This window comes from Mustela nigripes, chromosome 16 (assembly GCF_022355385.1).
Source record: "Mustela nigripes isolate SB6536 chromosome 16, MUSNIG.SB6536, whole genome shotgun sequence".
Classification (NCBI taxonomy): Eukaryota; Metazoa; Chordata; class Mammalia; order Carnivora; family Mustelidae; genus Mustela; species Mustela nigripes.
This window is the reverse complement of record NC_081572.1, coordinates 20,283,778-20,297,134: the sequence shown is the minus strand read 5'-3', so window position 1 is coordinate 20,297,134 and position 13,357 is coordinate 20,283,778. Positions and strand designations below refer to the sequence as shown.

Below are 13,357 nucleotides of genomic sequence, written 5' to 3'. Positions count from 1 at the left end.
CGAGGATTCACAGATTCCGGGTTGGTCATTGAGTGGAGGAGAGGGGTGTCATATGGAGCCCTATGTGTGTACCACACGGTTCCGGGAAGGGCAATATTCCCACCACAGGTTCATGGATGAGGCAGCTGGGAGGTTAAGTGGGCTTCCCAAGACGCCAGTCAAAGGGGAGCTGAGGTTTGGACCCCTGCCTGTCTGCTTGCCCAGTCAAGCCCTTCCCGCCATCCTGAACCACCCTCTCTCTCTATGCATCGCCAACATGCATGATTGTCTTGAATTAACCTTGTGACGTGGGGAGGACAGAGGAAGAACCAGAGGGAGGGAGTGGTTCGCCCAAAGTCGCTCGGCTTTAAGCTGCGGACCCAGGACTAGAACCCAAGGCTCAGGGCATCTCCACTTGCCCATGATGCCTTGCAGGCTGGGACCAGGTGTGTCCATTCTCATTCACCTCCCCACAGCACCTGGAGTAAGCTCTGCCCATGGTGGGCATGACCTTGGCCTGAGGGCTGGAGACAGGATTGGGGGCATCTAAACCCCAAACCAAAAGCCACCTCAGAGCGCTCTAGGGGTAACCCACAGAACAGCCACTGTCGCTACTCTGACGTGTCTCTGTGGGCTTGCCTTAGCCTGGGTAGGGCTGGCAATTACTACAGGAACCAGCAGACAGGAAATGCTCCTTGTCAGTCACTCGGCTTGTAGGAACAGGGCCCAGAGATCTGAGCAGAGCAGGTGCCCAACACACACCTCCAGGGACAGTCTTGGGAGACAGAACCCAATGCTCCCCTCTCCCAACCCCAAAAATGGGCAAAATGGGTCCTAGAAGCTTGGACAAAACCCCTGGTGTCAAGATGGGCCTGGAGTTCAGGTCCAAGCACAGACATATCACCCTCAGAAATAAAAAGGACCTCTGAGGCCACTGAAGTCTACAGAGCCCCAAGCAGAGAGAGTGAAAAATTATTCCAGGTTAAATAGCACAGAAATGGGAGCAGAAAATCAAACCCAGTTCCTGAGGTTCACAAGTACTCTCCACGGGGTCTCTGGGAGCTCCTGCTTCTCTGCCCCAGAACACTCTCCACCTCCCTCCCTTCTGATTAGAGCCCTGCCCCTTCCACTGTTCCTGGAGTCCAGGTGGCAGTGCCCGCAGGCCCGGAGCTGATGGCTGGGGATCCACGTGGGCTGAGAAGCTACTCGAAGTAGCCAGCCAAGCCATCAAACCACTCAGACAACACCGCAGACCAAGCTCCCACTGTGTGCCCAGCACCCGGGGTGTGGGGGTGGGGAAGATGGAGCAGAGCCCATTTATTCCATGCCAACGAGGCAAACCTACTCGAGGTTGCTGAGATCCAGGATTGCTAGGACTGTGGGCACAGGAACACCCAGCAAACTGGCATCCCTCCTAAGAGTGGGTTCCTTCCCCCTTCCCAGGCCTCTTTTCCTCTCTCCTTTACCCACCCCATTTCAGGTCTGAGGTCATCTCATACCTGAGTTGGCTGGGAAATATTATTGGCACGCCTCAACTCGCAGTGATTCCCCAACCTGACTGATCATCGGGATCCCCATTCAGATTCCCAACCTGCTCTGACCCACTGTCTCAGCATTGCCCAGGACAAGCCTGATCGTGGGGACGTTTTACAAGCTCCTGGGGAATTCTGCTGACCAGCCAGGCTGGGAAGCAGGATGCAGCCTAGGGGGAGGAAGGTAAGGGGGGATGGGGAGGCCCCCAAAGAGACTGAGGGGAGAGAGGGGGCTGCTGCAGGGCCCCAACCCATGGGGCTTCAGGGCAGGGTGAAGAAAGAGATCCCCGATGAGCCAGAACAGAGCAGCAAGCAGGAGCCAGATCTGGGCTGGACACTCAGTTATAAAGAACAAGGCGGAGAAGCCACTTATGGACAACCCCACACAGTACTGGCCATGATGGGGTACATGGGGGCTGCCAGGAGGGAGCAGGAGTGCCCAATCCAGGCTCTGGCCCCACGATGGACCCCAGGATCTGGGTGAATCTGTAAGTGTCCGATGGCAGGTGGTCCTTTCAACTCTCCCCACATTGCACGCCGCTCTTCCGAGGGTGGGGGCTATAACAGCCTATCGTGATGGTCTGCACAACCAAAGAGCCCTCAAGGGAACGCTCAGGGGAACCAGCTCGAGCTCTGTTACAGCCTTGGCTCTGGGCCCTGGCTCCAGTCCCTCGGCTCTCCTCCACCTCCCACCCCACCCCCTGCATAAGAACAGCAGGAGGATCACCAGCCCCAGCTTTGTGCCCTGCCCACCACCTCTAAACCGGGGTCCTCCAGGGTCCCTCCAGGCCAGGGCACGTGTCTCCTCCTTCCTCCCAGGCCCAGTGCAGAAGCACAGAGGGATGCTGTGTCCTGGACAGAGTGTTAATGCCACACAGCCTCCTTGCAGAAAGCGGAGCCAGCTCACACGGTCAGGGTGTGGGAGTGGCAGAGGCAGAGTCACAGTGTCTGGCTCCGGCAGGCCCTGGGCCTGGAAATCAGGTCTGTATGTCCATCACATGAGAGTGGGTAAGGCCACGCCAAGGGCGGTCACAGACCGGTTCACTGATGGGGGAGAAAGATTTCATGCAAGATGATGGGTAGATGTGGAGGGACTGTGGAACCCCACAGCTGGGTCCTCCAATCCAGCCACAGGCACGCATCCCCAGCAGCCCAGGTTAACTTGGGGCCCCTGGACAAAAAATTCCAGCCACCAAAATTCCCCACACCATCCCCAAGGGGACCATGGGTCTCAGCCCTCAGTCACTCCATCCTGTGGCCCTGCCTGCCCAGATGTGGGATGAGCACTCCTGGAAAGAGGGAGGCTTCCCCTCTCTGGGCCCTGGACCCTCCCCCCGGGGACCCACATTCTCTTGAACCACACACCCACTCACTTTGTGGGCAGGGGCTTCTGACCCAGCAGAAGGGTGCTGTCCAGGGCTATCTTTGGCCACCCCCACACTGTGACCCCTCCCCACTCACCTCCCCACTCAGTAGGGTGGGCCCCCAGATTCTGCAGGGAGAAAGACCCCTGCCTAAAAGCCTGGACCAAGGCAGGGGGTGGGGCTCTCCTCTCCTCTTCCCAGCACAACCTGGACAATGGCTGAGTCATGGCTCCTTGGAGACTCAGTGTCCCTATCCACACAATGGGACGCCTCTTCCCAGATCCTACCCACTTCCCGGGACTGTTGTTCAGATAAATGAGATCACCCTCCAAATGAGCCATCCTCAACCCAGAGCTGGTTCTTCTGGTTGTGGCTGGAAGTGCGGCGGGGCCGGGTGGGAAGCACGCCTCCCCCTGCCCTTCATCCTTCACAGGCAGGCAGCTGGGAGACACCAGCCTCTGATGGAGCGGAGTCTGAGCTCCCAGCCTGCTCTGAGTCTTGTGGCGGCCCCTGCAGACCCGGGCTCTGGACTCCAGACAGTCGTCCCCACCGTGGAGGGGAACTCAACTGTCCTCATCGTCCCCAGATCGGGGCTGGCAGGACCAACAGCTGGGGCTCATCTCTCTCCTCAGTCACCACAGCCTCTGAGGTACAGGAGCAGGCCGGGACCTGTCTGAAGTCCCACACCCACCTGCTCACCTCATAGACCCTGCTCTTATACCACTGGCCCCAGCCCGGCACCGCAGGCTCCCCCTCCCAGGCTTCAGGGGCTCGAGCTGATCCTGCCCAGCCCCCACCTTCCATCTACAGGCACCAGGAGGCCTCTGGTCTGATTCTACAACAGAAGACAGCCCCAGGCCTGTCAGCAAATTGGGGTGGGGGTGTCCTTCCTCTCATTAACCCTTTCCACTCACCCTCACTTCCCAAAGAAAACCAGGAAGGCTCGCCCTGCCCAGGGGTTTCTAAATTTACTCAAAGAAAGATTTCCAGGTATTGGGTCTCCTCCCCTTTGGGCTCATGGCCTGCCCCCAGAGTGAAAGGGGCTGGGGCCCAGAGGGTCCTGGGAGGGACTAGGCAGGACTGCCCTTCCCGCCTTCCTCAGAAGGCAGTTTCCCACCCTCCCCAAACTCCAGGCTACCAGGGAGGGTGGTGCCTCTCACCCACCCGCATCCTGGCACACACCCCTCCCTTGCCCCTATCCTGACCATTTGAGGAAACATCCCTGAGAGAGGCACACCCTTTCTCCCACACCCACCCAGGGCCCATAGCCTTCTCTAGAAGCAAGGTCTACAGTTCATATTCCTGAGGTGAGGCCATGAGAATACCCTGGGGGCCCACAGACCTCTTTGGGGGGTTTTCTGAGACTCACAGAAGAACTTGAGCCCTGACCACCCAGCCTGCCCCGCTGCCCACGCCTCTTCCAGGAGAATCCTGACTGCCCCTCCCCCACACACACTGCTGTCCTTGTCCTCCTCTGTCCCCTCTTGGAGGGGGCGTGTCCCACAGGACTTCGGGAGAAATTGACTGGATACGTCACCCTTTAGGACTCTGGGTCCCACGACATCTCCTCAGTCATTTATGAAAGAGAAAATGAAGTTCAAGGAGGCAAAGCCACTCCCCAAGGTCATGGACCTTTTTACAGGGCAAGAAGAGGTCACCTGAGACCTTCGCAAGTACGTTGGCCCCACCCTGGGTCTAGCACAGCCGAGACTGCCCTCCCAAGGATCACTGACCCTTTGGAAATACAAACTGGCTCCCCAAGCTCTGCCCAGATCTACCTACTAGGATCCTAGATGACCCGTGAGCTCCAAGCCAACAACAGTTGGTGTCCACAGACTCCTCCCCCTACCCTCGTTTGCCTCAGTACACCCATTGTTCACGAGGGCCCACCTCAGTGGCCCCAATCAGAATACATTCCATATCTGAATTAACAAGCTTTATTGGTCAGGCAGAGGGGTATGGAAAGGGACGGAAGCCAGGAACCGAGGCTGCAGGGCCAGTAGGGAACTCTGGGGGGCTGGCCTTGGGGAACAGAGTTCTCAGCGGGTGGTCTGGTGGACCTGCTCGCGGGAGGAGATGACCTTGCCATCCTGGACCTCTTCCACAATGGTGCGCACCTGGCGGGTGGTCACGGCTGCAGGAGACAGACCGTCGGAGGTGGGTGGGGGCCCAGAGACCCTGGCTCAGCCCCCACCTCCCTGAGTAGAGCCAGCTCTCTTCCCCACAGCCGCTTGCTCACCTCTCAATATGATATCCAGACACGTGTTCCTCCTGCTCTTGCCCTCTTCCATCCCATCCCTGTGCCCATGTATGAGTCCCGCCTCCCAGATGGCTGGTTTGATCCCGACCCACTGTGTCCTTTGCAAGACTCGGAACTGCCCAGTGGACTCTCTCTCCTGTCTCCTGTCTCCCCTATCCCCAGAATGGGATCTCCAAGACAAGAACCAGGTCCACACTATCCCCGTTGGACTAGATACCCAGGGCCAGGATCTGATCTTCCCCATCAGACCAAGATCTGGAGGACAAGGACCATGTCCCTTTCTCCCATCAGACTAGAGAGCCCAGGACAGGATTGCTTTTGCTCATCTGTAGGGTCTCAAGAACAAAGACCATGAGATCATGTCCCTAATCGCCCTATCTATCCCCAGAGCTAGGACCATGTCCATGTCTCCCCATCGGACTAGGATCTCTAGGGTAAGGACCATCTCTCTGCCAAGCCCCCTCATCTGATCCCCCTGAGCATCAACCCTGAGCCCTAACCGGTCATTTCCCCCATCCCTGCTGAGGATCAGCCATCATTTCCTGGAGCTCCTGGGGACCAACTCCCCCTCCCCTGGCAATATGCAGATGGGTTGCCTGCCCTGTGTATGCCCACCCTCAGCTACCAAGATCCTTACGTTCTTTGGGCTTGTACTGAGTCAGGCTGGAAAAAAAAAAGACAGACAAGAGATTAGATTTGGGTCTGAGAGCTACACGCCCACCCCAGGCCCTCAGTCCTGGCCCCCAGCCCCCAACTCACTGGGCATCCTCGCCCTCCAGCAGGCGGCGGTAGGTGGCGATCTCCTGCTCCAGCCTTGTCTTCACGTCCAGCAGGATCTTGTATTCCTGGTTCTGCTGCTCCATCTCGCAGCGCAGTTGGGCCAGCTGCTCCTCCACGCTGCCTATCAGCCCCTGGATCTGGGACAGCTGCACGCAGTAGCGGTTCTCCGTTTCAGCCAGGCTGCCTTCCAGGGATGCTTTCTGCAAGAAGGCGGGAGGATCAGGGGTCAGCGAGAGTGGTCAGTGCCCCCTCCAGGGTCTCAGGTGCACCCCGGGACTGGCAGCCCCCCTACCATGCTGAGCTGGGACTGCAGCTCGATCTCCAAGGCCTGCACCGTGCGCCGGAGCTCGGAGATCTCGCTCTTGCCGCTCTGCACCAGCTCGCTGTTGGTGGCCACCTCGCGGTTCAGCTCCTCTGTCTGCAGACAGGACACAGGACAGTGCAGCATTAGCTTGGGATCCCTTCTAGTCAGACAACCCCCACGGCCTCCATACACTCAGCCCAGCACCCATTCTGTGCCCACACAGGCACCTGGGGCTCTCCTCACTCCCCATGACCCCTCTTGGACATGTCACCTTCCTGAACTTCCCCCGGCCTCTCAGGCCTCCTCCCAAACCTGACTGTGGGAGCAGTGCCTTTTCACCAGCATCCCACTTCCCAAAGCCCAGACCTTTGAAATGATTTGAAGATTTATCTTTAGTTCCTCCGAGTAGAAGGCACTAGAACGGGCAACTTGAGGACCAGCCAGGATATCAACCAGTCCCTTGGTGCCAGTCCCTGACCTCTTAGAGAGGTGGAAGCTCCTGGAGTCTTCACCCTCTGGCTTTATTCCTGGGGGGGCTCTCCACTCCCCCCTCCACCGAGATCCCAGCTTTGGCCAAGCTCCTGGCCCGTTGATGCAATGGGTGACCCTGTGAGGTCCATGCGGCTCACTGAGGATAGGGCACCCCAAGATGCCAGGTACTAGGCATCAGTTGGAGACTCAGTCCTTGACCCCCATCCCCTGAGAGAGGCCTCTGGCCTGCAGCGGCCCCCACCTTGCTGAAGAACCAGTCCTCGGCATCTTTGCGGTTCTTCTCTGCCATCTTCTCATACTGGTCGCGCATCTCAGACAGGATGCGGCTCAGGTCCACGCCGGGAGCAGCATCCATCTCCACATTGATCTCACCGCCCACCTGGCCTCGGAGGGCGTTCATCTCCTGCAGGGGCAGAGGTTGTGGGCATGGGCATTCGGGCCTGTGCTGATCTCTTACTTCCAACCCTGCCCAAACAAGCTCTCCAGACCCCTCCCCAAGGAGCCCTCCCTCGCTCTGCCTATCCTCCATTCTCCACCCCTCCTGTTGACTCTCGTTCAGCTGCTCTGTATGGGCTCTGCTTCCACCATCAGACTGGGGGTTCCCTGTGGATAGGTTCTCTGTCTCCCCCATTAGACTGAGGGGCCTCCAAAGAAAAAATCTAATTCTTAGGTCGGTACCCCTAAAATACCCCCTCTAATTCCCAAACTTCCACAGAGGGTCCAGGTTCAAAGGTCTGAGCTGGAACAAAGAGACCTCCTCAATCTCCCCTTGTCCTCATGAGGAGGGCCAGGATGGGCAGAAGAGGCCTCTGCAGACCCTGGGAGGGTCCCCAGGTGCTGGGCAGACGGGTGGTACATGGAGGAGGCTACCCTCCATGGGGACCAGGTCACCCTGTAAGGTGACCAACCCTGGAGCACCTACTCTGAGCTCTTCCCATGGTCTCGGCCTCGGCGCAACCCCCCCAGAGCTCTGCTGCCCCCTCTGCAGCCTCTTTGACCTGCTGCCCCACCCCCGCCCTCACCTCCTCATGGTTCTTCTTCAGGTAGGCCAGCTCCTCCTTGAGGTTCTCGATCTGCATCTCCAAGTCGGCTCTGGACAGGGTCAGCTCGTCCAGCACCCGGCGCAGGCCATTGGTGTCAGCCTCCACACTCACACGCAGGGCCTGCTCGGTCTCAAACCTGCAAAAGGAACCAGAGAATTTGTCTTGATGCTTGGACATGCAAGTCCATGTCCCGGCCAGCACCCAGCCTCTGCCAGGGCTCTAAGAGCTTGGGAGGGTTGATGGGGGCGGAGAGGGGGTTGTGGAGTGGAAGCATACTGCAGCCCCAGGGCCCTGGGACCCCGCAGGGCAAAGTCCCACCCTCACGCAGCTTCCAGGGTCTCTCTCCTCTGCCCCCTGCCTCCCCTCCCCCTCCCCGCCTAAGCCCAGTGACCTTCAGAATCTGCTGCATTTGCCACATCCATGACTAAGAGGTGGACTCCCCCAACCCCCAGCTCCTAGCCTTCGCCACAGCAACTGTAGTCCTGGGGTGGGAGGGGTGCCCCAGTTCCAACCAGCCCGCTGGCTAGGGCTCACTTGGTCCGGAAGTCATCAGCGGCCAGGCGGGCATTGTCAATCTGCAGGAGGATGTTGGCATTGTCCACAGAGGCCGTGAGGATCTGGGGAGATGGGAAAGCAGTAAGGTCATTGGGAGGGAGAAGCTCAGCCCAGCCCTAAGTTACAAGAAGGATCTTCCTGCCTCGAGGCCAGGATGTGGCTGCCTTCTCCAGGAAGACTCTCTTCCTGCCCAGCCTCTCACCTTTGCCGGCAGTCATTGTTGGCAGAGGCGGGGCCGGCAGGAGTCTGAGGAGCCGAAACTTGCCTCTTCTCCCTGCCCACCCTGACCTGCCTCCCCCAACAGGACCCACTAGAGCCGGCAGCCAGCTGGAAGTGCCTAGCTAGGAAGAGAAGAAAGACCCCTGGGGGCAGAAGTTGTCCCAGAATCCCAGACAGAAAAGAGGAGATGAACAACCCCCTCATTTTACAGCTGGGGAGATGGTACCCAAGAGGCTCCCCACGAAGGGATCCTACAGGACCCCTCACCAAAGAATAGTTCCACATCAGAAGTCATGACCCCTGCTAGGCCCTAACCCCAGACTCCAGCAGGCAGCTCTGCCCTTGGAGGTTTGCTGAGCCCCATTCTTGAGGGGGCAGTAGGAGGGATGGAGAAGCCACAAAAATCCCCAAATATGGTGCACAGACGCCTTCCTTAGGACCCGCCCTCTCTCTCCACTTCCTCCCAGCAGGTGCCGTCAGGAGCTCGCTAGACCCCTCACACAACCATCACCCAAAATCCCCTTCTTGCTTCAAGAAGAGAGGTATCCACTTATCTTGCAGCCCCATGGGCCCAGCCTCTATGTGCATCCACTCATCTTATCCTACAATTACGTGAGCTGATGGCAACAAGCCCCACGATGAGGAAACTGAGGCTCAGAGGAGCTCCATGAGACCTGCTTGTCCCTGGCTTAGGGAATGTGGGCCACACTGTGACTCCAAGGTGGGCTCCCAGAGGCCAAGCCAGTCAGAGCCACACTGTCCTAGACCCCCTGAGACCCTGTGGCAGCTCCCCCACCGGCCTAACCCCAGGCCAATGGTCAAGGGAAGGAGATGGGAGAGAAGTCATACCCCTCCCACGGGCCCTGTCCCCCCGCAGCAGGCCCTACCTTGTTCTTCAGGTCCTCGATAGTCTGGTAGTAGTGGCTATAGTCACGGGCGGGCCCCGGGGCCTGCTTCTGGTACCAGTCCCGGATCTTCACCTCCAGCTCCGTGTTGGCCTCCTCCAGGGCCCGCACCTTGTCCAGGTAGGAGGCCAGGCGGTCGTTGAGGTTCTGCATGGTGGCCTTCTCCCCGCCCGCCAGCAGCCCGTCGACAGCCCCGAAGCCGCCGCCATAACTGCTCCCAGAGCCGAAGCTATAGCAGCTGGAGTAGCTGTTGGACCCCAGGGCGCTGCCCAGGCCCCCGGCGGACCCCAGCCGGCAGGAGCCGGCCCCCAGGCCGCCAGACAGCCTGCAGGAGGTGCGGGACGAGCCGCCCCCCAGGCCGGAGGAGCCCTTGATGGAGCTGGAGGAGGTGAACTGACGGATGGTGGTGGTCATGGTGGCAGCCGGCAGGCTCGGAGCAGGAGGGCTAGACAGGAGCGAGGCCCAAGGTGCGGGTTGCTGCTGGCGCTCGCCCGCCTCCTTTATAGGCCGCCAGGTGGGCGTAGCGATTACAACAGGCTCGCTCCTCTGTTTCCATTCCCCTGAGCTTTCATCACCGCTGGCCACACGCCAGCTCCCAGGTGGCTGTGGGCCCCCCTCCCCTCCCACTATCAGGCCTTTGCCTCACTTCTCTGAACCCTGGTCCTGGGTGTCTGCCTGCGCGTGTGCGTGTCTCTGGTCTCAGGCCTGTCACCTGTGATTCAGGCAGGCCCTCCAGCTATGCTTTCCCATGACCTAATACGGAGAAGAGGAGAAGAGGAGCGGCAGGACGTCACCGTCACCAGGCCCTCCCAGGCAGCTGCCACCCCAGCCCGGCCCACCTGGCCCCAGTGTCTGGTGGGGAAACCGGTTGGGGAACCAGGCAGCCCCCAGCTCTGAGGCCGCTCTCCTCCACCACAGGCCACACCACACGCAGTCCTGCCCCTGGGCTGGTGGCCGGGGAGACAGCGAGGACAGAGACCCTGCCCTGCCTTGGAAACTGGACCTAAACCCGCTGGGCTCACGGCACAATACGGTGCCTCTCAGGTTACCGTCCCATTTTACGGATAAGGAAACCGGGGCTCTGAGAGGGATGGGGCCCCACTGCCCCCACCTTACTGCAGAACTGGGCTGGCGGGGCTGCTGCACCTTCATCCCCCACTATGCCACGGCCCCTCACACTCCCCTGGGGCCCGACACCCTGCCCCCGCCCTCTGCAGAGCCCCGACACCAGCAAAACACTCCAGGAACTAGGAGTCCACCCACCCATTTTTATGGCACTGCCTCTAACCCTGGAAACCTCAGTGACCCTCTTCCTGTCCCCTTTCCCCACCAGCCTGCTGCAGGGGCGAGTCCTGGGCCAGTGTGGACAAAGAAGAGCATGGCTGTAGTTGGGGACCCAGCAGGCTGGGAAGAGAGCATCTTGGTAAAAAGGGACTAGAAAAACCATGAGAGCCATGTCGCCTGCCACCCTCCCTACCCTTCCTGTACCTGAAGAGACCCCCGGGTAAGGTGAAGGGTATATACCTCAAGTCCCAGCCAGCTGGAGATGTCCAGGACACAGGCTAAATGTCTTCCCGAGAACCCCCAGCCAGGCTCCTCTCCCAAAGCCTCCCCAGAGGTCCACCCAGGCCCCTGATGGGGACCCTCAAGACAGGCCCTGTGCCACCCAGCCCCACCCTGCCTTGCCCACCACTCCCAGCCGGGCCCTGGGTCCCAGGGTCCCTGCAGGCCTGCTGGATGGAATGCAGTCCTGTCTCAGACTGCTGATGGCTTCCACTTCCCCGACAGGCCCAGACAGCCCCTGCCAGCAGCTGAGAGAGATTCCCCAACAGCCCAACAACTGCCAAGCCACCAAAGCAAACAGGACGCCCCCCACGCTCACACACAGAGCGGTCACCCCACCCCACACACACCCCGAGCGGGGCCGAGCTGGTTTCCAGGGCTGGCTCTGCCACTGCCACCCCCTCTCATCCATCAACGCTTTGGACCACACCTTTGGAAAACCCCCTGCCCAGGCCCCCTCCCTCTGATCTTGAACCCAGACCTGCCCCAGGCTTAGGTAGGGAGTTCCCTATAACAGGTGTGGCTCCCCAGAAAGTCTGTGGGGCCCTCCTAGGGACCAGCCCGTGGGGACCCACAGCAACCCACGGACTGATTCTTAGAAACTTTCCCAGCCTGATGGGCTGTCCCAACCCTCTGCCCTCGCTGTGCTGCTTTCTTCTCTCTGGCCCTCCCAGGAGCCCTAGGCCTGGAAGAAGTGGTCAGAACAGATTGGCAGGGGACAAGTGACATCCAAACACTCCATAACCATTCTCCTCCCGAAGTCCCTCAGCACACACTGCCCTATGCCAATGACCAGACCAGATCACACAAGACATTGAACTTCAGGCAAAGCTTTACTAGCAGTCACTGGGGCAATTCCAGGAGGCCCCCTTGGGGAAGGGCTGCAGGAAACAGACACAGGAAAGCAACAGCTTTTGGGTGGTGGCCCAAATGGGCACTCGGGGCACGACAGTAGCATGCTGGGATTCCAGGGAGATGGCTGCCTCATGACCCTCTCCTTGTCACAGGCGGAAAGGGGCCTCAGTGAGTGGAGCGGTGGACCTGCTCTCGGGAGGACACCACCTTGCCGTCCTGGACTTCTTCCATGATGGTGCGCACCTGGCGGGTGGTCACTGTGGCTGCGGGCCATGGAGGAGGGGACACAGGGAACTTCAGGCCAGATCCCCTCCCCCAGTCTTCCGCACAGAAGGGTCCTCGACATCTCCCCACTCCCACCAAGCCAGATGGGGCAACCTCTTACCTTCCCGGGTGGGCTGTGAGATCACGGAAGAGGAGTACTGGGTGGCCAGGCTGCAGAGAGGGAGAAGGGGGCCTGTCAGTGCAGGGGTGCCGGCACGGGACCCGGTCCCCTGGAGGAGGAGCAGCTGGGAAGGCCTGGGGTGAGGGGAGTGAGGTCCCGGCAAACCAGAGAGAAATCACAGCTGAGAATACATGGCAAAGATTAGCAACCACAGGGTCAAAGGGCACAGGCCAAGTAGGCAGGACGGAGGAAAGGGGACACTCCAAAAGAGGACCCAGAGGCGCTTTGTGGCTAACCAGCGTTTTACAAGGAGAAGCTGAGTGAGAGGTTTTCCCATATCCCAAAGGGCCCAACAAATAGACTCTATTAAAGCTTGCGAGACTGTGGTTAGAATACAGGCTGACCTCACCATTGCCAAGGAACAAAAAGCTGGACGGCGTGACTTAGCGTGGAGACTCCAGGACATTCCCAGTCACCATACAGGAGGGCCCTGATCCACCCTCCCAGCTCTAGCCAGATCAGCACCCACCCTGCTCTTCCTCCCGTCCCGGGTAATGGCGTCACCAGCCACACAGTCATCAGAAACAGAAACGCAGGGTCATCGCGCCCCCACTCCCGCATGTGCTCACTCACCGTGTGTCGCCTCCCGCCAGCAAGCCACGCTCGCCCCCACATTCAGGCAACTAGCCCTGCTGTTCTTACCTACCACACATTCTCCTCACACACCACCTTCCTGTCCCGGCCCTACACCCCCGCCGTACAGTAGGGCTGCCCTTGGCCTGACACTGCGCTTTGGCCTCCCAACAGGTCCCCCTGACCCCACTGGGGCCCCACGGATGCATTTCTCCCTGTACAGCCAGAGTGGATGTTCTAAGACATCTTGACAATAGCACCACTCCTCTGTGCAAAATCCCTCCATGGCTCCCCACTTCCCACGTGACCTAGCCCAGATGCTTTCGTTTGGGTCTTCAGCGCTCCCCAACAGTGGGGCCCCAGTCAGTGCTCCCCGTGTCACCTCCTGCAAACCTCTGTGCCTGCTGGCCTCTGCCCGTGCTGTCCCCTCAGCACCAACTTCCCCGCCTGGATGAAGCACCCCCAGCTGAGCCAGGCATGTGCCCCAG

General features: G+C 59.7%; 2 protein-coding genes across 2 annotated transcripts in view; both read right to left on the bottom strand.

Moving 5' to 3' along the window:
• Positions 1-4,796: 4,796 nt before the first annotated feature.
• LOC132004251 (keratin, type I cytoskeletal 17) lies at positions 4,797-10,085 on the bottom strand. Its single transcript, XM_059380488.1, has 8 exons — positions 9,416-10,085; positions 8,289-8,371; positions 7,734-7,890; positions 6,953-7,114; positions 6,208-6,333; positions 5,895-6,115; positions 5,773-5,798; positions 4,797-5,009 (listed from the first exon to the last, which is right to left on the bottom strand). Exons 1-8 carry the CDS (start codon positions 9,845-9,847, stop codon positions 4,915-4,917), a joined length of 1,302 nt encoding a protein of 433 aa, XP_059236471.1. The 5' UTR covers positions 9,848-10,085; the 3' UTR covers positions 4,797-4,914.
• Positions 10,086-12,016: 1,931 nt separating this feature from the next.
• LOC132004118 (keratin, type I cytoskeletal 42) overlaps positions 12,017-13,357 on the bottom strand; it is a 6,902-nt gene continuing 5,561 nt past the window's right edge. The window contains exons 7-8 of the mRNA XM_059380222.1: positions 12,237-12,345; positions 12,017-12,114 (exon numbers count right to left, since the gene is read on the bottom strand). Of these exons, the coding sequence (XP_059236205.1) occupies positions 12,017-12,114; positions 12,237-12,345 (207 nt within the window). The remainder of the gene's footprint in view (positions 12,115-12,236; positions 12,346-13,357) is intronic.